This window comes from Fusarium keratoplasticum, chromosome 8 (genome assembly GCF_025433545.1).
Source record: "Fusarium keratoplasticum isolate Fu6.1 chromosome 8, whole genome shotgun sequence".
Taxonomy (NCBI): domain Eukaryota; kingdom Fungi; phylum Ascomycota; class Sordariomycetes; order Hypocreales; family Nectriaceae; genus Fusarium; species Fusarium keratoplasticum.
The window spans coordinates 3161247-3184600 of record NC_070536.1 but is presented as its reverse complement, the minus strand read 5'-3'; the positions used below and the strand labels follow the sequence as shown (position 1 = coordinate 3184600).

General features: G+C 52.5%; 12 protein-coding genes across 12 annotated transcripts; 10 read left to right on the top strand and 2 right to left on the bottom strand.

Annotated features, from left to right (window-relative positions):
- Nucleotides 1-717: 717 nt before the first annotated feature.
- Nucleotides 718-2568, top strand: NCS57_01079200 (uncharacterized protein; the record flags this gene model as incomplete). Its single annotated transcript, XM_053060526.1, has 1 exon — nt 718-2568. Exon 1 carries the CDS (start codon nt 745-747, stop codon nt 2566-2568), a length of 1824 nt encoding a protein of 607 aa, XP_052910920.1. The 5' UTR covers nt 718-744.
- Nucleotides 2569-3256: 688 nt separating this feature from the next.
- On the top strand, nt 3257-3640 carry NCS57_01079100 (uncharacterized protein; the record flags this gene model as incomplete). The annotated part of the gene is made up of 2 exons (XM_053060525.1): nt 3257-3358; nt 3431-3640. The coding sequence occupies 2 exons, from the start codon at nt 3257-3259 to the stop codon at nt 3638-3640; spliced, it is 312 nt and encodes a 103-aa protein (XP_052910919.1).
- A 2753-nt stretch (nt 3641-6393) lies between these two features.
- On the top strand, nt 6394-7773 carry NCS57_01079000 (Peptidase M20 domain-containing protein 2; the record flags this gene model as incomplete). The annotated part of the gene is made up of 2 exons (XM_053060524.1): nt 6394-7343; nt 7392-7773. The coding sequence occupies exons 1-2, from the start codon at nt 6448-6450 to the stop codon at nt 7771-7773; spliced, it is 1278 nt and encodes a 425-aa protein (XP_052910918.1). The 5' UTR covers nt 6394-6447.
- A 478-nt stretch (nt 7774-8251) lies between these two features.
- NCS57_01078900 (uncharacterized protein) lies at nt 8252-9002 on the top strand (the record flags this gene model as incomplete). The annotated part of the gene is made up of 3 exons (XM_053060523.1): nt 8252-8521; nt 8582-8640; nt 8699-9002. 3 exons carry the CDS (start codon nt 8252-8254, stop codon nt 9000-9002), a joined length of 633 nt encoding a protein of 210 aa, XP_052910917.1.
- Nucleotides 9003-10251: 1249 nt separating this feature from the next.
- On the top strand, nt 10252-10871 carry NCS57_01078800 (uncharacterized protein; the record flags this gene model as incomplete). The annotated part of the gene is made up of 2 exons (XM_053060522.1): nt 10252-10726; nt 10777-10871. 2 exons carry the CDS (start codon nt 10252-10254, stop codon nt 10869-10871), a joined length of 570 nt encoding a protein of 189 aa, XP_052910916.1.
- A 669-nt stretch (nt 10872-11540) lies between these two features.
- NCS57_01078700 (uncharacterized protein) lies at nt 11541-13496 on the top strand (the record flags this gene model as incomplete). Its single annotated transcript, XM_053060521.1, has 4 exons — nt 11541-11705; nt 11760-11778; nt 11824-12173; nt 12216-13496. 4 exons carry the CDS (start codon nt 11541-11543, stop codon nt 13494-13496), a joined length of 1815 nt encoding a protein of 604 aa, XP_052910915.1.
- A 2527-nt stretch (nt 13497-16023) lies between these two features.
- On the top strand, nt 16024-17574 carry NCS57_01078600 (uncharacterized protein; the record flags this gene model as incomplete). The annotated part of the gene is made up of 3 exons (XM_053060520.1): nt 16024-16370; nt 16420-16627; nt 16690-17574. 3 exons carry the CDS (start codon nt 16024-16026, stop codon nt 17572-17574), a joined length of 1440 nt encoding a protein of 479 aa, XP_052910914.1.
- Nucleotides 17575-18314: 740 nt separating this feature from the next.
- NCS57_01078500 (uncharacterized protein) lies at nt 18315-18990 on the bottom strand (the record flags this gene model as incomplete). Its single annotated transcript, XM_053060519.1, has 2 exons — nt 18841-18990; nt 18315-18782 (listed from the first exon to the last, which is right to left on the bottom strand). The coding sequence occupies exons 1-2, from the start codon at nt 18862-18864 to the stop codon at nt 18315-18317; spliced, it is 492 nt and encodes a 163-aa protein (XP_052910913.1). The 5' UTR covers nt 18865-18990.
- A 637-nt stretch (nt 18991-19627) lies between these two features.
- On the top strand, nt 19628-20344 carry NCS57_01078400 (Flavoprotein domain-containing protein; the record flags this gene model as incomplete). Its single annotated transcript, XM_053060518.1, has 1 exon — nt 19628-20344. The coding sequence occupies one exon, from the start codon at nt 19628-19630 to the stop codon at nt 20342-20344; it is 717 nt and encodes a 238-aa protein (XP_052910912.1).
- Nucleotides 20345-20457: 113 nt separating this feature from the next.
- NCS57_01078300 (uncharacterized protein) lies at nt 20458-21442 on the top strand (the record flags this gene model as incomplete). Its single annotated transcript, XM_053060517.1, has 3 exons — nt 20458-20468; nt 20591-21111; nt 21162-21442. 3 exons carry the CDS (start codon nt 20458-20460, stop codon nt 21440-21442), a joined length of 813 nt encoding a protein of 270 aa, XP_052910911.1.
- Nucleotides 21443-21544: 102 nt separating this feature from the next.
- On the top strand, nt 21545-21732 carry NCS57_01078200 (uncharacterized protein; the record flags this gene model as incomplete). The annotated part of the gene is made up of 2 exons (XM_053060516.1): nt 21545-21619; nt 21667-21732. The coding sequence occupies 2 exons, from the start codon at nt 21545-21547 to the stop codon at nt 21730-21732; spliced, it is 141 nt and encodes a 46-aa protein (XP_052910910.1).
- A 302-nt stretch (nt 21733-22034) lies between these two features.
- On the bottom strand, nt 22035-23321 carry NCS57_01078100 (Branched-chain-amino-acid aminotransferase; the record flags this gene model as incomplete). Its single annotated transcript, XM_053060515.1, has 2 exons — nt 22035-22208; nt 22263-23321. 2 exons carry the CDS (start codon nt 23319-23321, stop codon nt 22035-22037), a joined length of 1233 nt encoding a protein of 410 aa, XP_052910909.1.
- Between the last annotated feature and the right edge of the window lie 33 nt (nt 23322-23354).

Genomic DNA, 23354 nt, shown 5'->3' with positions numbered 1-23354 from the left:
TTTGGGGAGGACAGACACTAGGGCTGAGGATGGGAGTCCACGCATTAATAATGCACTAAGGATTTACTAGCTAGATATGGCCTAAGAGGAATGGATTTGGCAACTTGGTATATTTACTACACTCTATCGCGACTATTGAGGTTGTGCTTGTAGGCCGGGGTTATCATGCAATTATCTTGATGAGCCCAACTAATGTAGTCGCCTATCGGCCGAGTTCTTTAAGCTTAATACGCAGTAGATGCACCCAGGGTATCCATTACATGCCCAGTTGAGCCACCCCAGTCGCTGTTGTATCAAGTCGTCGGCCCTGGGATCGACACTCCCAATCCTCTGGAACCCCTTGAACCTACATGCGACAAGCTGTAGACAACCATCCTTTTTTACAATTGCAATGTATCAAATTTCTCTCATCATGCAGGTCCCGTCAATCAAGGGTCTAGAAGGGATGGAGCCTCACGAATGAGCGCCCTTATTATCGCAAGGGAGACACCCCTCCAAACCACAAAGAGTGCCCAGCTGGAATGACATTCTTAATTCCAAGACAGGGGCTCATTCCCGACACGAGAATTGGATATCTGTCGATCCAATGGTTTCGTTTCGTGAGGATTCGTGGCTTGTCAACGGGCGCGATTAAAGTCTCCCTTGCGTCGTCTGTCAGACGCTTTATACGGCTGACTTCGCCCCTCTGCCACGCCCCTCTTGTTCACCAAGCCAATTTTTTCGCTAGGCCATGAAACCGTCAAGATGGTGGTAGTATCTGGTTCACCATGGGCCAGGAGGCTCATCTTTGTCGCCATTTCTCTCAACCTCCTCATGTGGTTGTTCGTCATGCAATCCCAAGTCGCAGTCCGTCGCGATGATCTTGTCCAGCCGCTCCCTCAAACAGCCGACGAAGCCGTCATCGCAGCAGCGGAAGCAGCGAATGGCCCGACGGCGACCGTTACCGGATCCAAGACATTTCCGACTTTTCACTCCTGGAGCAACTTTCAGGTCGTGACGCCAAAGAACCAAAAGACGTATCCCTACCGCAAGTTCAAGAGCTCGCCGCATAGTCCGCCTCACATCAGCTGGTCGACCAACGGCAAGCAGCAGTCCAAAGGATACGTCTTTATTACACCGCAGTCCAAGGGCAACGAGAAGGGGCTGAAGCAGGAGGCTTCCTTCATTATGAAAACCAACGCCGAGATGATATACGCCCACGAGGAGTCCATCGCCAGTGAGGGCATGGGGGTTCAGCCCCTCGAGGATCAGCAGTATCTCACCATTTGGCGCGGTGTACGCAGGAACGGCTATGGATTCGGCGAAGTGGTTCTCCTCGACCATCAATACAAAGAGACAGTCGTAAACCTGGAAGAGAGCATGTCCGCCATATTTGGCCAAAAGTTTCCCGGCAACCTAGACTTTCACGAGATGGAACTTACATCGAGAGGAACCATCCTCGTCACGGCTTACAACACCACGGCCGCGGACCTACGATTGATCGGAGGTCCTGTGGACGGCTACGTCGCCGACTCCATGTTCTTTGAGATCGACATCGAGACCAAGGAGATCCTCTTCAGCTGGAGCTCCCTTGAGCATTTTAGAATTGAAGACTCAATGCTCCCCCGCGTTACGACCATGGGAAATGGAGGTCAGAGGAACCCCTACGACTTTTTCCACCTCAACTCGATCCAACTCGTGGGCCACGACTCTTTTCTCATCAGCAGCCGCCACTTCTGGTCAGTATACCTCATCTCTCGATCTGATGGACGAGTGCTCTGGGAGTTGAAGGGGAACAGCAAGGGAGGAAACTTTGGAGCTCTGCCGGCTCATGGACGGTTCCGCTGGCAGAACCATGTCAGGGCACACAACGCCACTTCTACAGGCATGATGATTAGCATGTTTGACAACCACAACTCGGAAGAAGACAACGGCAAGACACCATCAAGAGGCCTTCTTCTGAAGTTGAAGCTTCCCCCGGATCCGTCAGAAAAGCCCACAGTCCTCCGCGTGCTGCAATCCGATAGGGCTCGCTTCTCAACAGACTACGGAAGCTACCAACTAGACCTCGGCAACAACAACCAATTCGTGAGCTACGGTGAAGGTGGTGTAGTCCAAGAGTTCGGCCCCGGCGACGGCACCGACCTCCGCTGGGAAGGCCACTTTGGACACGACGACTCAGTACAGTCCTACCGAGCCTTCAAGCAGACCTGGCACGGCACACCTGCACAGTGGGACCCGGCTCTGGTGGTGGAGAAGCCCAACGACGTGGTGATGGGCTACGTGAGCTGGAACGGAGCGACAGACATTGAAGCGTACAACGTGTACACCGTCGAGCCAGGCGTGGCGATGCGTCCCCTTGGAAAAGCAGTAACCTGGGGTTTCGAGACGGGTTTCGACCTACCCGTTGCTTTCAACAAGACGACCTGTCTGATGGTGGCGGCCGTGAGAGGAGGTCAAGAGATTCGGCAGTCTAATGTGGGATGTATAGAGGGGACAAAGTTCAAGTCGACGTTCAAGGTGGTGGAGGACAAGAAGACGTCAAGGGCAGGGGACATGCTTCAAAAGATCTTGGGAGGTCTAGTGTGATATGGCAAGCGTGTCACTTTTCTAGTTTATAGCGATATGATGGGTACTTAACATTTACAATAATTCGTCTCTTTGAACTCGGGATCAGTTCGCGAGTGCAATGTTGTGGCTGGCCGACAGTATCATCAAATCAGCCTCAAAATAGGACTACCTATTAGAGACATTGCAACGTGATGAGTTGCCATTCTTGGCAACCTGTGAGGCGGTCAACTTACAAAGCGGTTAGCACTTCCAAGTCCTCGTTTCAGAGGATATACCATTTCAAGGGTACCGGCCCGAGCCGGTGTAGGGGCTCTTTGACGGGCGTGATACTTGAACTGGGCCATTCGGGAGAAGACACCTATTTGGAGTGCTACGAGGAGGCTGGCAAGCACCCCCGAGTTATGGGTATGTGGAAAATATAGCTAGGAGGATGAGTACGTAGTAGCTAGGAAAGGGGATATGTTGTGATGCTTCAATTGCTGTCGTACAACCTGAGTCTAGACTATCTTCCCCAATTGAGTCTCTGGGGTACACGATAAAGCTTCAAGTAGCAACTCAACCTCGTCTTCGTTCATCATTCGGGATTTTCCACCCGAGGACCCATCAAAAACTCGCATGCTTCATAGGAGCCCTGGTTGCCGACCCTCCCATCACCGTAGATGTCGTCGGCGATAGGTGGGTAGAGTGTCTGAATACGGTCGACAGCATGATCTTTTCTGGATATATTGCCCGGAACCTTCTTATTCGAGCCGACCTCCGCAATCACGAGAAAATTCCAAGATACAGGGATGCTTCGGGGACACACTCGGTCTGTGACAAGTGATCAAGGGCGGCAACTATATCAGAGAAGGACGACAGAACTCACTGAGATTATCATCAGCAAGTCTCCTCTCACTTCTACAATCAACTCAACAACCTCTCGCCAGGCTACGACATCACCAAGCTCCGGAAGTGCCGCGAGCACCCCGTCACACTCCTCGAGGCAAAGGAGCCCCCCGAGGAAAAGGGAAGCATCGAGAAGAGGGCCTGCCACAACGGTCTCAAACAGAGAGGCTACGACAAGGGATACTGCTGGGGAAAATGCAACTGAGGCGTCAAGGGTGCTTGGTTTTGGTGGGCTTGGGAGGATAGTACTGGTTCTTGGATTCAGTGCAAGAGTGACAAGGATTGCAACACTATTTACAACAAGCTTGCCATGACTTGGGGTTGCGGCGCTGGCAACTGCAAGGCCTGTGGATGCGGCTGCTAAAGGATATTTGGCCACACATGTATTGCCTTCTGTGAAGTCGGACTTTTGTGTCACCTCAAGGCTGCTGGATATGATGTTGAAGAGTCCTGAGTGGGCATGTTTAGAGGAGTAGGGACGAGAAATGAGAAATCATGAAAAAATAATGAATAAATGAGAGTGCTTTGCTGCCAGTTGATTATGGTTCCACGAGACATGCCACTTCACATATGATGCCTCGAGAGTGAAGGAGAACTCCGACCCGAGGTTTTGGGTACTCGGTGAGCCATTCATATACAAAATAGGTAAAATGTTCGTACCTTGCCCCAGTAATGGCGATCTCTACTGTAACAAGTTCTCTTGCATTACCTGGTTCGTCTACCTTGCTAGCATTCAAACCCGAACTCGACATAACCCGACCTATACGAATAGTCTCACCTACACAGAATAGAAAGGATCTACGCGAGTTTCAACCTTGTCACACAAACCCAACCCAATTACACAAAACAAATCCCCTACCCGTCAGCAAGGCATATACTCGGATCTCGGGTCAGCCTAGCCCCAAGTAAGATGACTGATCGACGTGTCCCGCGGAGGATTATATCCAAGACACGATTCAACTGCCGTAGCCAATCAGGTAGGCACACAGTAGTTCAGGATCACTTCGCCGGGCAGGGATCCGCGGACCAGCTTGTGGGATCAGCAGAGACATCGTGAGCTTCATCAAGACATTGATGTTGTGGAATGTAAGCGCGGAGAGCGAGTCTAGCCGAGAGGGAGGATGGCCAATTTACTTCAAACTACACCGCTTGGAACGACAATTATTGAAAACTATAAAAAGCTGTTGCTTCTCTCCATAACTTGGAATTCATCAACAACAACGCAAAGACACAACAGCTTCTTTGAATCAGTACACTGAACCAGATCTTTCATACCTTCACCATGAAGTTCTACACCGGGATCACCCTCATCGCTGCCACTGCGGCCACCCTTGCCCAAGCTGCCACGGTCAACGTCTGCAAGGGCCAGGGCAAGACCGAGTGCATCCCTGTTGATGCCCCGGCGTTTATCTGCACCAACCTAGTCTCCGCAGGTAAGAAAAAACTCCCCAATATATAACCTATAAACTCTGACATATATCGGTAGACGGACGTCCCTTCATCTCTGGCTACTCTGATGGTGCTGTCTGTGACATCTACAGCTCGCCTAACTGCAATGGCATTGGAAACACTGTTGATGGTGCGGGATGGTCCAAGTTCCCGTTCAACGTCTGGTCTATCGAGTGTTAAGGGATGGCCTTATAGAGGCTTTAAGTTGTTCAGTCTTGTTTGTAGAGACTAGTCGTGTTGGAGGCGCAAGCTGTACGCAGAGCTCTTACATCTACTACAGTCGTTACTTCGCGTTTGAATGAAATTAAGAATACTGAAATTCATTGTGACGGTCATGGAGCCGGCTAATAATAGGTTTCTGTGAATGAGCAACACGGATTTTTCATCCACCCCGTGCCAATCCTTTAGCTGGTTTACAGATCTGCTATCAGTCTTCTTTACCTTATATCGTGGCCCGAGGCAAAATAAATGCGCAAATATGATATGAGAGAAAGGTCTTTGGCGCATATTATTCCCGGAACTAGCAGGATCAATGGAGAGTATGAAGCAGGCCTCAGGTGGTGTCTAAGTTGCTTGCCAGTTCATTGACCAAGACTCAAGGCTTGGACTTCCTTTCATGCCCAGCGGCCATAAACTATTGACAAAACCCCAAAAGTATCTTTTACTCCTCTAGGTTATCCTTTAGAGCTTCCCTCAAGAGTGAATGCATCATTCACAAATGTGCCTACAAAGAACCCTACTTGTGCTCTTTAGTTCTGTAGTTGATCCTTTCAAAGGGGAGGTGAACTGAACAATAGTCCACCTGAAGCGCCAGATGTAGCCACGCCGTACGTAAGAACTCGGCGAGTTTTAAAGCTGTGATATTGGCACTTCCATTTGCATTGACTCCGAATACCGGATGCGACTATGAGCCACGCAAGTCGTGCTCCTACTTGGCCCCCTCATGAGCACGAGTATACAACTCCAGCCACAACCAGCACCTGGCAACTGAAACCAGAACCCTTTACAAGAGTAACAGTCACTATTCAATAAGGAAGAACGGAAAGGTGACTGCCCGACCCGAGAGAGATAGCCTATCGAACGTCAAATCACCCACCCAAAGACGGCTTTCCCTTCCCGGAAACCCTCAATATGAGGCCACCATGCAGAATGACCCGTCATAGACGCAAGCGGGATCAAATCCTCTCAAAACGTGGGGAAATCCCAATATGAAAACGGTCGAGTGCAGTGAGACATGCCGCTCGTGTCACGTCGGCAACAAGGAATGTGGATATCAGTGACGACGGATGTTGCACATGTGCGGAACGGGGTCAACGAGAGCATCAGCAGATAGGAATGGGGCTTTGAGAGTAAGAGTTATTGGGCAGCTGAAAAAACACGAGAAAACTCAAAGGGAGGGGGCTTGCGCATACCTCAATCGAATGATTCTTGGCAGAGGGGAGGAAGTAAGGTTTGGTCAAGTCCGGCTAGCTCTACTTAAAGAGGCTTCATGCCAGTGTCGAACGGTTGGCATCTTCATTCACATTCATCCTAGCCATTCGAGACATTCTCATATTCATCAAAATGCCGTCGTTTACTCAGAATTTAATGGGCGGTTCTCTCGGGGGTAAAGGCTCTGACCTCCCATCCGCAGAGGTCAAAGCCGCCATCGACGCATGTGCTTCAGGCCTGAGACTCATCAGCAAGACCATCCATGACAACCCTGAGCTTGGCTACAAAGAGTTCACGGCCCACAAGATCATCACCGACTTTCTCGAGAAACAGGGCTTTGCCGTGACTCGACATGCCTACGGCCTCGAGACTTCTTTCGAGGCCGAGTACGGATCTGGCGGCCGTCTCGTCGTCTTTTGCGCCGAAATCGATGCTCTGCCCGAGATTGGCCATGCGTGCGGCCACAATCTTATCGCAACCTCGTCCATTGCCGGATTCGTCGGCTTGGTCGGCGCAATCAAGGCATCTCCCATCAAAGGACGCGTCCGCATCCTCGGCACTCCCGCAGAAGAGGGTGGCGCAGGAAAAGTCAAGCTTTTGGAGGCCGGCGCCTTCAATAATGTCGACAGCGCCATCATGATGCATCCGACATCTGATCATGCCTTTCCCGAAGGCATCAGAGCGCTGGCGGGCGTCAAGTTCATCGCAAGCTTGAAGCTCAAGGTTGAGTTCCGGGGTCACACGGCACACGCTGGTGGAGAGCCGTGGAAGGGACTCAATGCTTTGGATGCAGCTGTCTCATCGTACACCAACATTTCCATGCTGAGACAACAGGTGCGGCCGGATGAGCGCATCCACGGAGTGATTGAAGACGGAGGAACGGTTCCAAACGTCATCCCCGAGTACTCGAGGGTCAACTACTACATCCGCAGTCCCACCATCAAGGGCGGAAGAGAGCTGCTTGATCGAGTCAAGAACTGCTTCGAAGCAGCAGCCAAGGCGACAGGATGCGAGCTGAACTACATCGAGTGAGATCCCATGTCCACCCTTGAAGAGTATTTCACTAACTTTGAAAGGGCACCCGCTTACACAGAGCTCCGCATCAACAACACTCTGAGCTACGAGTTTGCCAAGATCATGGGCACTCTGGGCGAGAAGGTGATCCCAAGAAGTGACGACCCCTTCACCTTTTCCACAGACATGGGCAACGTCTCCTTCGCGGTGCCCTCATTCCACGGAGCCTTCGGAATCCCCGCGCCCAAGGATGCGATGCCTCACCAGGCCAAGTTTGCCCAAGCGTCGGGGACAGAGGTCGCTGTCGATGTGGCCCTCTCTTGCGCCCACGGCATGGCTTTGCTGGGATGGAGGGTGTTGACGGACGATGAGTTCGCGGCGGGGGCTTGGAAGGACTTTAACACTCCGGATTACCCTGACCAGGAGATAATAACCCGGGCGTGAATCTGAAAGGGTGAGCACATACTGGACATTGGGACCAGAAAGCATTACTGGCTTGGTACAAGACGGGCCTGTAATTCGGGCATGGGATACACGCGGAAGAATGCTTTCCAGACCATGGCTGCTATCGATAGCAAATTGCTTGTTAAATCTTGAATAAAGTATACATGTCAGAATCAAGAAGTCTTTTGGGTCGCGTGTGTAGTACAGACTTGAACTTGCGAGCCACCCTTCATGGCCACTTCATCATCAAAAACGCAGGCTCGCATCTCTACTCGAGCTACCATGGGGCTGATTCGGTTACCATAAATTTGAGGAACAATCATAAACTGGCTGTTGATTGGCCGTTTATCTTGTTCGGCAGGCTTGTTTTGCCTGGCAGCTGCGAACACCTGGCAGCCAGTGTTTACTCACGGGCGACTCTCCATTCCACGCTCTCCTCTGCCTCAATCCAAAACTCTTCACCTTCTCACCAACCGACATGCAATCCGGAGGTACGACTTCAACCACCGCATCATCAACACATCCCTCCAAAACCTCCCAACAACGGTCAATATCCACGATGGCTTCCTTTCACCGCGGAAACACCCTGGCCGCCGAGGGTGATCGCCCCGCGGAGCAGCCAGAAGGCTCCTCAAAGAATGCGATCCAGAGCCCTACCGTTGATGCAGCCCGGAATATGGAGCCGGTGCTTTTCAAGAAACCTATACTCGACCTCAGCCCGGTCGTCACTCGCAACACCCTGGAGGATGTAAGTTTCCATCGTCATTGCTTCAATCGTGCCTTGAACTCTACTAACCATGGTACCTAGTTCGCTGAGCTCACCCCGGGACTCGACCAAGTCCTTTTGGGCCGTTTAAATGAGAGCGAGTTCGTCCTTAGCCTCCCACACGCTCTCTGGTCTTCCCATCCTCTGACAAGCTTCCAGGAATCCCCAGCCGAGCAACCACATCCGTGAGACCGATGATGAAGACCCTCTAATGAGTTGGGCAGACCTCTTCGATGGTACCTATTCACCCTGGTATGAATACCGCGACGCGGGCTGCTTTGGCTACGTATGCCCTCCTGCTTGGGACGGTCTCGACTTCGACTGGAGTAGCCGCGTTCGCGGGCACAATGTTGAGTTCCAGGGCATCAAGGATCTGGAGGGGGCTGCGATATTTGCTCTGGCTAGAGTGGTGCCCCTGATTCAAAAGATGGAGGCAACCACTAAGCTTGAGGAGGTCGATTGATCGTTTACGAGGAGAGATGTGGACAAGGACAGGAAACCAGGAATGTATATTCGTCATTGGGGATCACTCCAAGGTCGGAATACTCGGGCTAGTAATCAAAGTCACACGGTCATTGCAGATTCATAAGGGATATGTTCGCGATTGTTGTTCTTGGTGGTCTGTGAAGTTGATGGGAATGATGGCGAGAGAGGAACGCTGTCGCTCGCCCTTTCCTTTCGGGTGACGCCCAGAGCAAAGAACACCTGCCTGATGACGAGCAACAGCGCAAGGACGTGTAGTTATAGTTCGCCCTGTGCGACGAACCCAGATTGTTTTCTTTCCTTCATCAAGTTTCGTTGGTTATCTTCCCAACTCAAGTCTCGACCACAACTGCGTTCTGTGTACGCTCATAAGCGCCATCTCGATCTCTCCGCAGCATCGAACTCGCTACAGTGGTTGTTCAACAACCATCATCTTCCGTAGTATAGTGGTCAGTATGCAAGCTTGTCACGCTTGAGACCCGGGTTCAATTCCCGGCGGGAGAGATCGCCAGCACCTTCAAGGTGTGATTACTTTTTTTTTTTTGCGATATTTTTGCTCTTTGTTGGAGGTTGAAATGCTGGTTGAAGATCATTCTCGTGGTGCTTTTGCATGGATGGGAGGTGGTTGTCTGAGCATCGCGGGGTTAGTGGGCACGTGCACTAAATTTTAGTGCGAACCCCCTGTATTTTGGAAGGTGTGCCCAAGCCCCTTCCCTGGTGATTCACCCTCCAAGTCCGTGTGTTTACTTGCACTTCACAGTTCCCGTTCATTGAATCTTCGAGATATCGGATAAGATGAATGGGAATGTAGTATCCGAGTGATGAGGTAGTGGCTTCAGTGCCGACCATCGTATAGTAGGCGCAGCAGAATGGGCAAGGCCTCAAGGAGGTTGGTCGCCAAATAGGCCGCTGAAGGTGGCAGTGAATCACCAACAAGCGGGTGCACCAACACCAACAGCACTTCATCGAGTCTGCCTCGCCAGTTGAAACAGTACGGCTGCTCAAAACTGCCTCTAATGGTGTAAACGGTGTGAAAATATGGCCAACCTCATACGCGAGGCATGCGGGAGGCCGTACCGTACAGCTTACTCTCATATACATGAGCCCTCGTTCCCCTCGGCTGAGGCAACTCTTCAATCTGCCTACTTTCACCTCCCCTTCTACCGCGATCCATTCATTCGAAAGATCAAGCGACGAACCAAGAGAAATTTTTTCTCATTTTGATCAGCATGCACGCGATCGACTCCATCTTTTGTTGCCTCGTTGGCCGAAGCGCCTCCACGCCCATCGAGCCCACCGAGGCGATCATCAATGAAAAGGCAGTCATTACTCAACAACCGGTTCCGTACTCGGACAATGCGGCAGATCAATTCGTCAACATCCTTCAAACACACAGTGGTTCCCGTGATGAGCTTCACCGACGACTGAACGAAGTTGTGTCTGCCAACGGCTGGACCGAGAGCCTGGCCGAGGCGATCCTCCAAAAGATCGAGAAACTCATCAAGGAGGGCGCCAAGATGGCACAACCCATGACAGACGCGATCAAGAAGGCGACCGACACCGCTCTGGAGTTTGCAAAGGAGCACCCCGTCTATACTGCCCTCATCGCGGCGGGCACTATCATCGCCATTGGCGTGCTGGTTATTTTCGACCTGGCCTGGGTATTGAACGCCCTCGGTTTCGCGGCGAAGGGGCCCCGTCTCGGTATGTTAACCCGGAGCTCAACTTTTATCTCCTCCTAACGTTGTGCGAAGGTAGTTTTGCGGCCCGTTGGATGAGCCAGATTGGCAATGTGTCCAGAGGCTCTATTTACTCGTTCCTTCAGAGACTGGGAATGGTATTGAAGTAGACGGCGGTCTTGCCCCATTGGTGCTCGGCGATGACTGCAGGGCTCCGACAACTGGACTATCCGACCATGGACACACTCGGGAGGATGTGGGAAATCTACCTCGTTGGTTTGGGTTGCATTTGGAGACGAGATGGTCTGATTGGCGCTCGGCTGCTGTGAGGGAGCTCCGAGGCGAGCTCGGGGGCACGCGACAGACGTTTCCCATGATGATATTGTTTTGGAGGGTATTGCTTGTTCTTTTGAGTGCTTAGCTTAGGCATTGAACAATGTTAAGTCAAATCACTCAGCTGTCTCTCAGGCTGGATCAATATGATCGCGTGAGGCGGTACAGGACCAAGTTGAAATCAAGTTATCGTGATACAATTAAATACAGCTAAATCCCACTACGGAGAGCTGCCGATCACGCATGTTCCACCACACGACATTTGCAGTCATGGGCTCCGGCGATCGGCAAGTCAAAGTTGCAATCATCCATCACGACATTGCCAACTTTACCCCGCCATCTTCCCCACGGTCTCCATCTCCAACAAGCAACGAATGATTCATTTCTCGGCCTTGATCCGATTGTCCGAGGTCCATCTTGATTCAAGCATTTAAAACTTGACAGACGCCTTGTTACTCTGCGCCTCTTCGTCCTCCTTCAACCGTCACTTGATCAACCTCGGCATCATGCCTCTCCCCACATCATCCATCCACGAGCCGGCGACGGCTGGCTTCACTGGCTATCCTTCACGGAGGAGCGTCGTTCACAGCACACAAGGCATTGTAGCAGCGCCTCAGCCGCTGGCAGCCAACTGTGGTCTTGAGATTCTGCGAGCTGGAGGAAATGCCGCTGTAAGTTGCTCTTAACCATGTTTAACCCCGCAATCATGATGCTGATACAGCCAGGATGCCGCTGTAGCAGTCGGTACGTCGAGATTGAGCAATATTAGATAACTACTAACCTATCCAGCCGCGGGTCTCAATGTCACCGAACCCGTTTCCACTGGCATCGGTGGTGACATGTTCCTCCTCTACTACGATGCCGCCACAAAGCAGGTCAAGGCACTGAACGGTTCCGGCCGATCAGGAGCCAAATACACGCTCGAGACCATCCGAAAGGACCTCAAGATTGCCGACGGCACCATCGGCCAAATCCCTCTTCATGATGTGCTTGCCGCGACTGTTCCTGGCGCTGCGGCTGGATGGTACGACACGGTAGAGAGATTCGGAAGTGGAAAGCTCAACTTGAGCCAGATCCTTGATCCTGCGATTAGACTGGCAGAAAACGGATTTCCTGTGTCTGAAATCGCTTCGCATTCGGTAAGTCTCTGTCCCGAACTAAAACTCTGCTAACGAGATCAGTGGCGATCCCAAGAGCAGCTATTGCGAGATTCCTCGCCCAACTATGCCGAAATGCTCAAGAAGGACCCCAAGGCTGAGAATGGCGTTAGAGCACCTGGGCCCGGTGAAGTCTTCAAGAACCCACCCCTTGCAAAGACATTCAGAACTTTAGCCACAGAGGGCAAGGAAGGCTTCTATACCGGTCGCATCGCTGAGGAAATTGTCAAGGTTGTCCAAGATCTGGGTGGCCGCCTGGAACTCGACGACCTGAAGCACCACCTCGAAACAGGCACCCAAAACACAGAGCCCATCTCAGTCAAGTTCCGTGGCCAAGGCCTCACAAGCAAAGATCCCAACGGAGGTGTCGAGCTCTGGGAGCATCCGCCAAACGGCCAGGGCATCGTCGCTCTCATGGCTCTGGGAATAATTGAGCAGCTGGAGAAGCAGGGCAAAATTCCCGTCTTTAAGCCCGAGGACTTTAATACGACGCCGTATCTCCATGCCATCATTGAGGCCCTTCGGCTTGGCTTCACGGATGCAAGCTGGTATGTCACAGATCCCGACGTGACAAAGGTGCCGACAGAGGGCTTGATCTCTCCCGAGTACCTCGCCGAACGCGCCAAGATCTTTGATCCTTCAAAGGCCCACGACGGAGTCCAGCCCGGAAACCCGTCATTCATCTCCCCCGCCCTGCAGAGTTGCGATACCGTCTACTTTACAGTCACCGACTCTGCCGGCAACGCCGCCTCCTTCATCAACTCCAACTACGCCGGCTTCGGCACTGCCATCATCCCCAAGGGATGTGGATTCACCCTGCAGAACCGCGGAGCCAACTTCTCTCTTGACCCCAAGCATCCTAACAAGCTCGAGCCTCGCAAGCGACCCTATCACACCATCATCCCCGGCATGGCCACCAACCTTAGCGACGGCTCTCTTCACTCTGCCTTCGGAGTTATGGGTGGATTTAATCAGCCTCAAGGGCAGTTGCAAGTGCTTCTGGGACAAACAGTCGCTCAGTTGAACCCTCAACAAGCCCTGGACGCTCCACGAATCTGCATCGGAGCTGGTATGCCAGATGAGGGTAACGTGCTGGACTGGACTGTCCATGTTGAGGAGGGTATACCCGAGGAGACTATTGAGGGGTTGAAGAAGCTGGGTCATAACGTGGTTGTTCTCAAGAATTGGAAGAGAGCCATGTTTGGCCGTGGGCAGATCATCCGGTATACCGTGGATCCTGACGGAACACCAGTGTGGTCTGCTGGCAGTGACCCAAGAGCCGACGGAGGAGCATATCCCCAGTAGAGGTGTATATGACAGCGTTCGAATGATAAGAATAATAAATCAATCTTTTAACAGTGAAGTCCCGGGCGTGCATGACAAGACGCCAAATCCCAGGTGCCAACATACAATCCCAAACAACATCCTCCAACTTCATGCTTGTGCCAATAACGCACCATAACGAATCACATACTGTACCGCCTTCTCAGGAACCTGCCCGAGAATCCCTCTAAAAGATGGAGATGACTCTTGGTATCGCTCTAGCAAGCGCCTCCCATTTGTCGGGCACATTTAGGAATTCCCGATTATTGACGAAAGAGCTAACCCGTCGCATGATCCGATAACCGTACGACTCACTCTTTAGGGCAAAAGGCAATTCACCAAGATACCAGACCTCGAGATTAGTTGTACCATCTCCGTATAATAGATTGGATTCCCCAAAGGAAGGGACAGGGTTGAGATCGCGGTCAGGGATCAATGTGGCAAATAGACCCATCACTTCCATGACAGTGGCTGCTTGGGAAGTTTTGGGGAATTTGGTTTCCCTAAAAGACACAATTGCCTGATCCCAGTGAGGGGGAGTGGACTTGACTGCGTTGAAAATCCTAATTGCGTCGGCTTGGACCTCTTCACTAGTCCAGTCCACTACCCATGATGGTAGCCCTGGCCTCCGGCTGCGTCGGGAAGTGTCCAGCGCCGACAAGACATCAAGGCGATCCTCGAAGAGTATGATATTTTTGGTTGTCTCGGTGAGAACATGGCACAAGGTGTTGTTAGCTGAGTAGTCGGGAGTTATGGCGTACCCGGGGTGAGCAAGGCCAAGAAAGGCGTAAATTCGGTCCCGATCATCAGACGCCTTGAAACCTTGGGAGCGAGCAAGAAGAAACGGGAGGCCGTATGCATCGTCCCATTCGGCTTTGGTCTTGAGCATGACCCTGACTATTCCTACTGCCTCCGCGGGATTTCTAAAATGCGTCGTAGAGTTTTGTGGTTTCATTATCCTGATGAGACTTTGAAGTACAGTGCGATCGCGCTCAGGGCCGAGATATCGCTCGAGTGCGAGCTGGGTCATCATCCAAGGGAGATGATAACGCCCAGAAAGAAAGGTTGCCTCAGCCGACACCATAAACTCCTGAAAGACCCAAGCTCTGGTCCACCAAGGACTTTCAATCACCTCTTCCCAGAAGGTGGTCAGGCTATCGCCGGGATTTGCGGCTGGTTTACCCCGAGATTGCCTTCGTGGCCGCTTGCCGTCTCCGTAAAAAGCTTTAATAAACCATTTCATGCCTTTGCCCTGAGTATTGGACGTTGATAGGCAAATGAGAGTCTGCTGTGCACTCTGATAGATGTCCCTCATAAATCCAACTTGATGAGATCTCTCGGAAAGGTCAGCCTGGTTGATGCAGATCTGATCAGCCCATAGAAGGAAGTCTTCATTGCCGGGCTGTGTCGTCCAAAAGTGCCGAGCGCATGTCAACGCGTGGCAGAGGTTGGCAAATACGTTGCACTTGACACCATTGACGAGAATGATCTCTGTATTTCGTGGATCGCCGGCGCAATAAGAGAGGGCCAAGTATTTGCCTCGCACTTCGGCAATAGGTGCGCTGGGCAGTAACTCACACTCTACAAATCCACTGCCGGAGTCCGGAAGCACTTTAAGAAGACGAATCTCTCGTTGAATGGGATCAAGTGTCTTGTATGGAGTTTCCGATAGGAAGCTGCTGTTCTCTGGGAGAGGGAAAGATGATGAGAAGAAGGGGGGAAGCGTCGCCAAGAGAGGGAGCCTTGTTCGAGGCTGAGTTCATGTGCACTTCCCAGTCGGTGTTTTGTGGCGCAGGGCACGCAGAAGCTCAACACCATGAGAGCCTGGTTCCCAGAGCCTGGTTTACAGAACCCGGCTCACCCCACGGCAGGCGGGCAGATGGGTAGGCGGTGTTCTAATGTCAAGGTCTTGTCTTTGCTTCAACTCCAAACAAAAATTGAAGCAAAGAAAACTCACTGAATACTCATACGTCAATAACAACATACCCCCCACCGATTCCATGATTGGCTCGCTGCCCCCAAACACCAGTTGATGCAGTATCCAGCGGGGCTGTGTGCCTGGATACGCAATCCTGACCGGGATTGTTATCAAGGCATCTGAATCAATAACTCAGCTCTCATGCATGATAGCGGCACTGAACCTTCGACGTCATGATCATCGCAGTGAAATATAGCAACAGGACCTCCTAACTTGGCTCAGCGTCATCAACAAACCTCGTATTTCGAGGGAGCTGCCTGGCTGCCTGCCTAATAGCTGAGTCTTCGACCCAATAAGAGGAGTTTCTGCGACGCAGCTGGGTGGCATCGACTCGGTCTGCAAGGCAGATTTGGCACAACTGCCAACAGCGCTCCACTTATGGGCACATCCGGTCAATCGCAGAAGCAACAAAACCTGAAGACTGCGCAACTGCCTATATGCCGCAAAATACATATAATTGCCACAGTTACCGTGTGGCTTGTAGTTAGTCATGAATGAAGTATTCACAACCCACTGCGCTATTCCGCCACAATGACCTCGGACAACTGCACCTGCCCGCTGGCAGACTATCAGATTATGGTCGCCGATAATGGGAAGCCTACTGACACCATGACTAACATAGCTAAAGCGCTTGGATATAGTATCCGAGGCCGCAAGAACGAGCCTGAGCTTGCTAAAATTGTCAGGGCATATCCGTCACGTTTCACGTCGAGGGCTGGCATCTCAGGACATCAACTCCTCAAGTGGAGTAGCAATCTTCACCAGCAGGGTCTAGCTGAGATGACACACAAGTTTCTCTGCACGGATGGAAATGGGCCTCGTTTTTGGCCTGATGGACATGGCGATGATCGGCTAAGATATTCGGAGCATCGCGATGAGTCGGTCACCCCTTTGGCATCACATCTCCTTGCTGACACTCCAACTTAGAATCTTTGAAGAAATGTTCCGGTTGTTCTTCACGATCAATCAGTACCAGAAACCCAAGAAAACCCGCCTCAAGCGCTCGCGTAGGGACTTGGAGGACCATGAACCACTCCTCAATCCGGACTCAGTGCTAGGGCGGCCGCCTATTAGACAGGTGCCAATAAGAGGAGAAATGCCGCAGCGTCCAACAAAGAGCCCAGATCACTTTGATGTACCTTCACATGCCACCGCACACCTCACTCTCTCAAAGCGCTTTTGCTAACTATCGTGCAGGAGATTTTCCGGGATCAGAGCAGACCCCCAAACAACCCTCGTCGTAGAGTCAACCCACAGCGAGCTCCTCATAGCAACGTGGTATTCAATGCGTTCCCCGCCGGTGGTCAGAGTCGGGCCTCTGCAGGTCCGTCTCGTAGGGAACAAGGCACCACTCATGAGCGCGCCGAGAGACCTAGAGACCCAGAGAATGCCACCATGGCTGATGCGCCGACTCAGTCAAACGTAGAAATGGATAACACGACTCACAATGGAGCAGGTAACGGACCCCCACAGCCGGTGAACATAGAAAAAACATCAGAGGTGCCAAGAGAACCAGAAGACCAAGAGGGCGCGGGCTATGACAATAGAGCCTTCTGGCCATCGTCAGGACAATCGCGAGAAGTACCGCAGAGTCGCCAAGGACTAATGCGAGGCTCCCCCGAACCAGATGCTCAACCTGTCGAGGAACCAGCACCACCTAGGCCAGAGCCTAAGACCAATCCTCTCCAAGCGCCTGCAACGCCTGCAGTTATTCACGGTGTCCACCTCATTATCAGTGTTCAGACCTTCCCATGGCTGAATGAGATATGGCATCCCGACAGATACTTTTTCCGTTACACGCTCAAGACCTTGATCGAGGAACTGCCCTGGCAGGGAGAGTTCTACAGAGTGATTATGCTTCTGGAGTTCCCAGACGGTGTGATCATTGAAGACGTGCAAAGAGATGACGAGATGGCATTTAGGATCCTCTTGGCAAGATTTGAACAAAAGATTGAAACGTTGAGAATGTGCTATGCCGCCCTGGATAGAGATGTTGTTCTCGAGGTTTGCCTGGAGCCGATGAGCCGTTACCATGAACCCAGTGAACGAGTACAGGCTTTGGTCAGGAGGCACATGCGATAGGAAGGGTTGCTTTATTAGACAGTATAGACACGATAGACATTTTTCATTGATCTTATAGATTTCTAGTTCATCAGCTAGTCAATTAGCCTACCGCAGAAAGACATTGTCCAAGATCTGGGGTTGGTGAATAGTGAGACGCCAGCTACCCTTGAGCAGCTGCCAGAAATAAAAGGATGGATTAATTGACGAGCTGACATTTGGAGGGGCTCCCTCCCTTGCAAAAGCATGGTGATAAGAGTTGTATTTTTAGCATATGCATAAAATGTAGGACCTCAAGACTTTCGAGTCTTTCTGGTAGTGCAGCCGTTACTGAACAATTTTAACCAAAGTGTTGTCGAGGGTTTTCAGATTTGCCAGGGGCATGAGAGATAGAAACAGAAGCCGAAAGCGACATTGACGTCCCTGAATTTTGTTGACGTATGCAGCAATTCTTCGGACATGCACTCCGGGTGTTTAGCTTCATCATAGCCCGAGCACTCGATCTTGCAGGTAGGTAGGTCAGTAAGTGGGTGAAGTGTGTTGAGGAGATCGCAAGCCAGCATTTGTCAGCCATTGAACTGGGGAACATCAAATACCAACACCCAATCCCTTGATTGATGCAGAGATAAACCAGAAAAATTCTATTCTTTTCGCTGTACTTTATTCATCGCCGTACAGAGGTATCTCATGCCCATGAATCCATTACATCTCGTAGGTATTTGTACACTCGGACCCGGTCCAGCTCGGATGCCATCATTCGTCTACTCCTTCTTGTCGCCCTCGCCGAGCTCTCCCTCGAGGATCACCTTCTTCTCCTCAAAGAGCTTGGCTAGGTCGCCGTTCTGGTGCATGGAAACGAGAATGTCGCAGCCTCCCACAAAGTCCTTCTCGACGTAAAGCTGAGGGATCGTGGGCCAGTCCGAGTACTCCTTGATTCCCTCTCGGAGCTCTGGGTCCTCGAGGACGTTGAAGGCGGCAAACTTTTCGGGGTTGACGCCCTGAAGGCCGAGGATCTGGATCGCGGCGCGGGAGAAGCCGCACTGGGGCATCTCGGGGGTTCCCTTCATGAACAGCACCACCGGCGCCGACGCGACCGCCTTGTCGATGGCTGCCCGGGTCTGGTCCGAGAGCAGGCGTGCCTGGAAAGGAGTGAGAGGGGAGATGGGGGCGCGGAAGAGGGAGGCCGAGGAGCGGACGGCGGTGGGCCGGGCGGCTTGCCGGAGGAGGGACTTGAGTAAAAGGTTAGTGAACCGGAGCGAGAGCGGGGCGAAGCCGGAGGAGACATACCGAGGCGACCGTTCGCGAGAACATGTTGGCAGCTGTGACGGGAAAGTGGTGAGAGGAGGAGGATTGGCGGCGCAAAAGTTGATTAGAGGCCGGATGGTGGAGGAACTGGATTAGGTCATGCAAAGAGGATGTTTCGGTGCCGTCCCCGGAGAACGGTGGCGATTCGCCAATCAGAGGGCACGCAATTGGTGATGCCTGTGGCTGATGAGGTGCTCAAGTGTGGCTAGTGCTGTGGCGATCTCGTTACTCCACCCGGCCCCGGTATCAGCTGCAATCCGGGAGAGTAGCCGGTCGAGGCACGAGGTTCATGACCAGACACCAAACAAAGCTGAATCGGCTCATGTTATTCATACTTTCTCAAGAACCGGAAATCTCGAGCTGAAAACAGTCACGTTGTCAGGCCATCGGGAAGGCGGTTCCGGAGGGCCAAGTGCGAGAATCGGCGCTGCCCCCGTGATGCTGTAGAGTTCGTCGGATGACGCGGGGTGATGGCGGGGTTAGAAAAAGGATGGCATCCTCTCTCGAGAAGCTAGGAATTCGTTCATAGCCAAGCTTGGATTCAATTGAATTCCTCAATCATATCATATTTTTATACAATATAACCGAATTGCCTCGAGAGCCGACGCAAGCCCTTGACTTGAATGCACTCCACCACACTGCGGCTTTAACCCGTCACATCTCACATCTATCCGGATAGCTTCATAATCACATCACCACCTTAGCTGAATAATCGTCCGCCAAGAAATCTCATCGACCTCGGAAAAAAAAATCTTGGATTTCCCCCACGATGCTTCACATCATTCAAAAGGGCCACGACGCCCACCACGAGCACCTCATGCGCAACTCTACCGAAACCCTCGAAAAGGCCCGGAATGATGGCAAGCGCCATATCCTTCTCGCTGCCTCCGGGTCTGTCGCGACGATAAAGCTCGTCCAGATCATCAAGGGCCTCAAACCTCAGACGAATATCTCCATCCGCATCATCCTCACACGATCTGCGACCCAGTTTCTCTCTGGCTTGACAGTTGAACAGCCCACGGTGGATGAGCTCGCTCACCTGCCCAACGTCGACGCCCTCTACACTGACGCGTCTGAGTGGGCTCAGCCATGGAAGCGCAACGCCCCCATCTTGCACATTGAGCTGCGACGGTGGGCAGACGTTTTGGTGATTGCACCATTGAGCGCAAACACCCTAGCCAAGGTTGTCAACGGCATGTGCGACAACCTCCTGACGAGTGTGATCCGCGCCTGGGACACCACAGGAGCCGTCGACGGCAAGAAGAAGAAGATCCTGGTGGCTCCCGCCATGAACACATGCATGTGGAACCATCCCATCACGGCGACGCAAATCCGCGTGCTCGAGAAGGACTGGGGCGGCGAGAATGGTTGGTTCGAGGTGTTGCGTCCAGTGTCGAAGAATCTAGCGTGTGGCGATACTGGCAACGGAGCCATGATTCCTTGGGAGAATGTTGTTGAAGCGATTGTGGAGAAGATCAAAGCATAAGGATAAAAAGAAAGGGCAATGGACTAAATGAGAATTTGTACGAGAATTGCTATGGACGGCCAAGGATTGACTTGATGTTAAGGGAATGGTTATGGCGTTTGAGGGACAACAAAATGGACATCTTGTGTGTGCTCGGTGAAAGAGGCCTGGTAGCATGCTGTAGGATTTAATACATGACCATCATTGGGCTCATCGCTCACTCGCTGAACTGAATGAATGAATGATACGGGTATTTCCTACCAACAGGGGTCAACTGCGCGAGGAAGCATCCCATCAGGGTCAATGGACGCTTGGGATCCATGGTGGCAGGCGTGGCCAGTGTCAAGCACGAGCCGCTCCTTCCCAACGAAGTTGCAACAGCACCTGCATCAACTTCACACGAGGCAGATTCAAATCTTTCCATCGACCTCTCCTCTTCATCGACCACGCTCCTCTTCTGTCACCGCCAACATTCCTACCGACTTACCTGTCGTCATCGCCCATCGTCTTGCGCTGCCTCGGAAGGGCGACTATGGACTCGTCCTCTCGTCTTCTTCTCAACTCAACCTCCAGTCTTTGGGGAGATGAAAATGCCTGCTCTTCCAGTCTGCGCGCGCGCCTTCGCGATGATCATACACCAGCGACGAGCTCCTCTACGAAGCCGGCGTCGTACCAGGACGTCTACCAGCAAGTCCAAGCATGTCTAGGGAATCATTTGCTGGCCCCGAAGCCCGACAAGAAGACTGCACAGACGTCCGATACCAAAGACCCAGCAATCCAACTTCGAGGTTAGTTGCAACTCCATATGTGGAAAAATGCACAGGCTGACATCAAGCAGAGGCGTTTGCTCGGATGGGCATGAACCTTCACTCATCGGCGATTGAACACCTTGTGCAAGCGCATTCCGAAGTGCAGTCCAGGATAACCCGCTTCTCCAACGAAACTAGCGCGACTCTGTCGGAGTGCAATGATCTCTATTCCAACATTGCTTATCCCCTATCGGCGACTCTGTGCCACTCTGATAACCACCCTCGGGCGACAATTGCTACCCACTTGGCCAACCTGAAGAAAGAGATCACCGCAGCGAAAGAGGAGATCCTTCGACTCAGCGACGAATAGGATGCTTGCTGTCGAAGTGAAGCAGAAGCTTGGAGTGCCTTGGAGAAAGAGCTCGAAGACCAAGGTCCAGGGCTTACTGAACTCGATAAAGAGACTGCCAAGATGGCGTACGTATTCAAGGCGGAGGCGGAAGAGATTGTGAAGACCAAATGTCGACTGTTGGGCGAGATTGAAAAGGTATTAGTGCACTCTTCACAAGGTATTGCGCTTGCTGACTTGCCCAGGAGTTTAAAGCTGATATACAGGCCGAGACTTTGAGAATGATGCAGAACTTCTTTGTTGACGAGTAGCATGGTTGTCATGTAACCCGAACTGTCTTTTGATCTGCGTGGAGAACTTGGAAGAGATGTCACAGGCTCACGTATGTATTGCCATCGCTCAGACAGTCAGCTGTGTCTATTTTATTTTATTTTATTTTATTTCTCATTACGGTCTGCAGCTATGCCGCCTCCGCCTCTTCGTGTCGATGCAATATGCACAGGACCACCCTTGGTCCCTTTTGTATCAATAATATCCGCTAAACGCCGTCCCATGAACTATTCAATGCAAGAATCCCTCGCTCTACGTGAGCACTCGTTTTCTTGAAGCAGGCTTATTGCTTCTCGGGGATGACAACACCCCAGGGGTGCTGGGTACGGCCGTACATGATGTCACCCAGCCAGCCCTTGATCTTGCTGGTGACCTCTCCAGGCGCACCCTCAGCACCCATGGGGATGTTGATGTCCTTGCCACGGTGGTGGATCTGGGAGACGGGGCAGATGAAGTACTGAAAAGGATGTTAGCAATTGACTGGTAAATCATTCAATTGGGTTCAACTTACGGCAGTACCAGCAGCGAAAGCCTCAATGATTCGGCCTTCCGCGTCGGCCTCGATAACCTCGGCGATGTGGTACTTTCGCTCAGTAATCTCGTACTCGTCGCCCAATCGCTCGCGGGCCAGCTCGAGGCAGCTTCGTCGAGTAACACCGTCGAGGATCAGCTTATCGTCGAGAGGAGCAGTGATGATCTCCTTCTTGCCGTCCTTGCGCTTCCAGATGACGAAGAAGTTGCTGGCACCGGCCTCGGTACACTCGCCCTGAGCACCGTAAAGCCAGAGAATCTGGTGGTAGCCGCGAGTTCTGGCATCGGCGGTGGCCAGCAGGGAAGGGCCGTAGTTGGCGCCGACCTTGGCGTAGCCGAAGCCACCGACCCAGGCGCGGACCATGTCGTCGGGAGAGGTGTGAAGTCGCATTCCGCCGGCGGGAGCATCCAGACGGGGCATGAAAGTGACAATGATGTAGAGGAGGGCGGCCTTGGGAGCAGCAACGCCGAGCTGAGGAGCGGTGCCAATGACGGTAGGTCGGATGTACAGGAAGTTGCCAGGCTGGTCCTTGGGGAGCCACTTGGGGCCATCGACGGAAAGAAGGGCGATCATGAGCTTCTCGATCTCGGAGGGCTCGAAGATGGGGAGGGAGATTCGGCCGGCAGACATTCGGAGACGAGCAGCGTTGCGGTCAGGACGGAAGATGCGGAGCTTGCCATCGTAACCGCGGTAGACCTTGAGACCCTCGAAGCACTCGGTAGCGTAGTGCAGGACCGAGGCGGTAGGCATGAGGCTCAGAGGACCGTAGGGCTTGAGCTCGGGAGCAGCCCAGCCGGTGGACTGGTGCCAGGAAGCGAGGACCATGTGGTCGGTGGCGATGGTCTCGTCGCCGGCGTGGGCAGAGGCCTCATCGGGGACGGCGCGGGGGTTCTGGGTGTAGGTGTAGGTGAGCTTGGAGGCGTCGAGGGGAGCCTGGTTGGACTGGCCGTTGGCGATGGCAGGCTGAGCGGCCTCCTTCTTGTGGATGGCGGCGGCCGTCAGGTTGACGTCCTGGGTCTCGACAGCGGAGGGAGCCATGGTGATAGAGCAATTGGGTGCAATTGGGTCGAG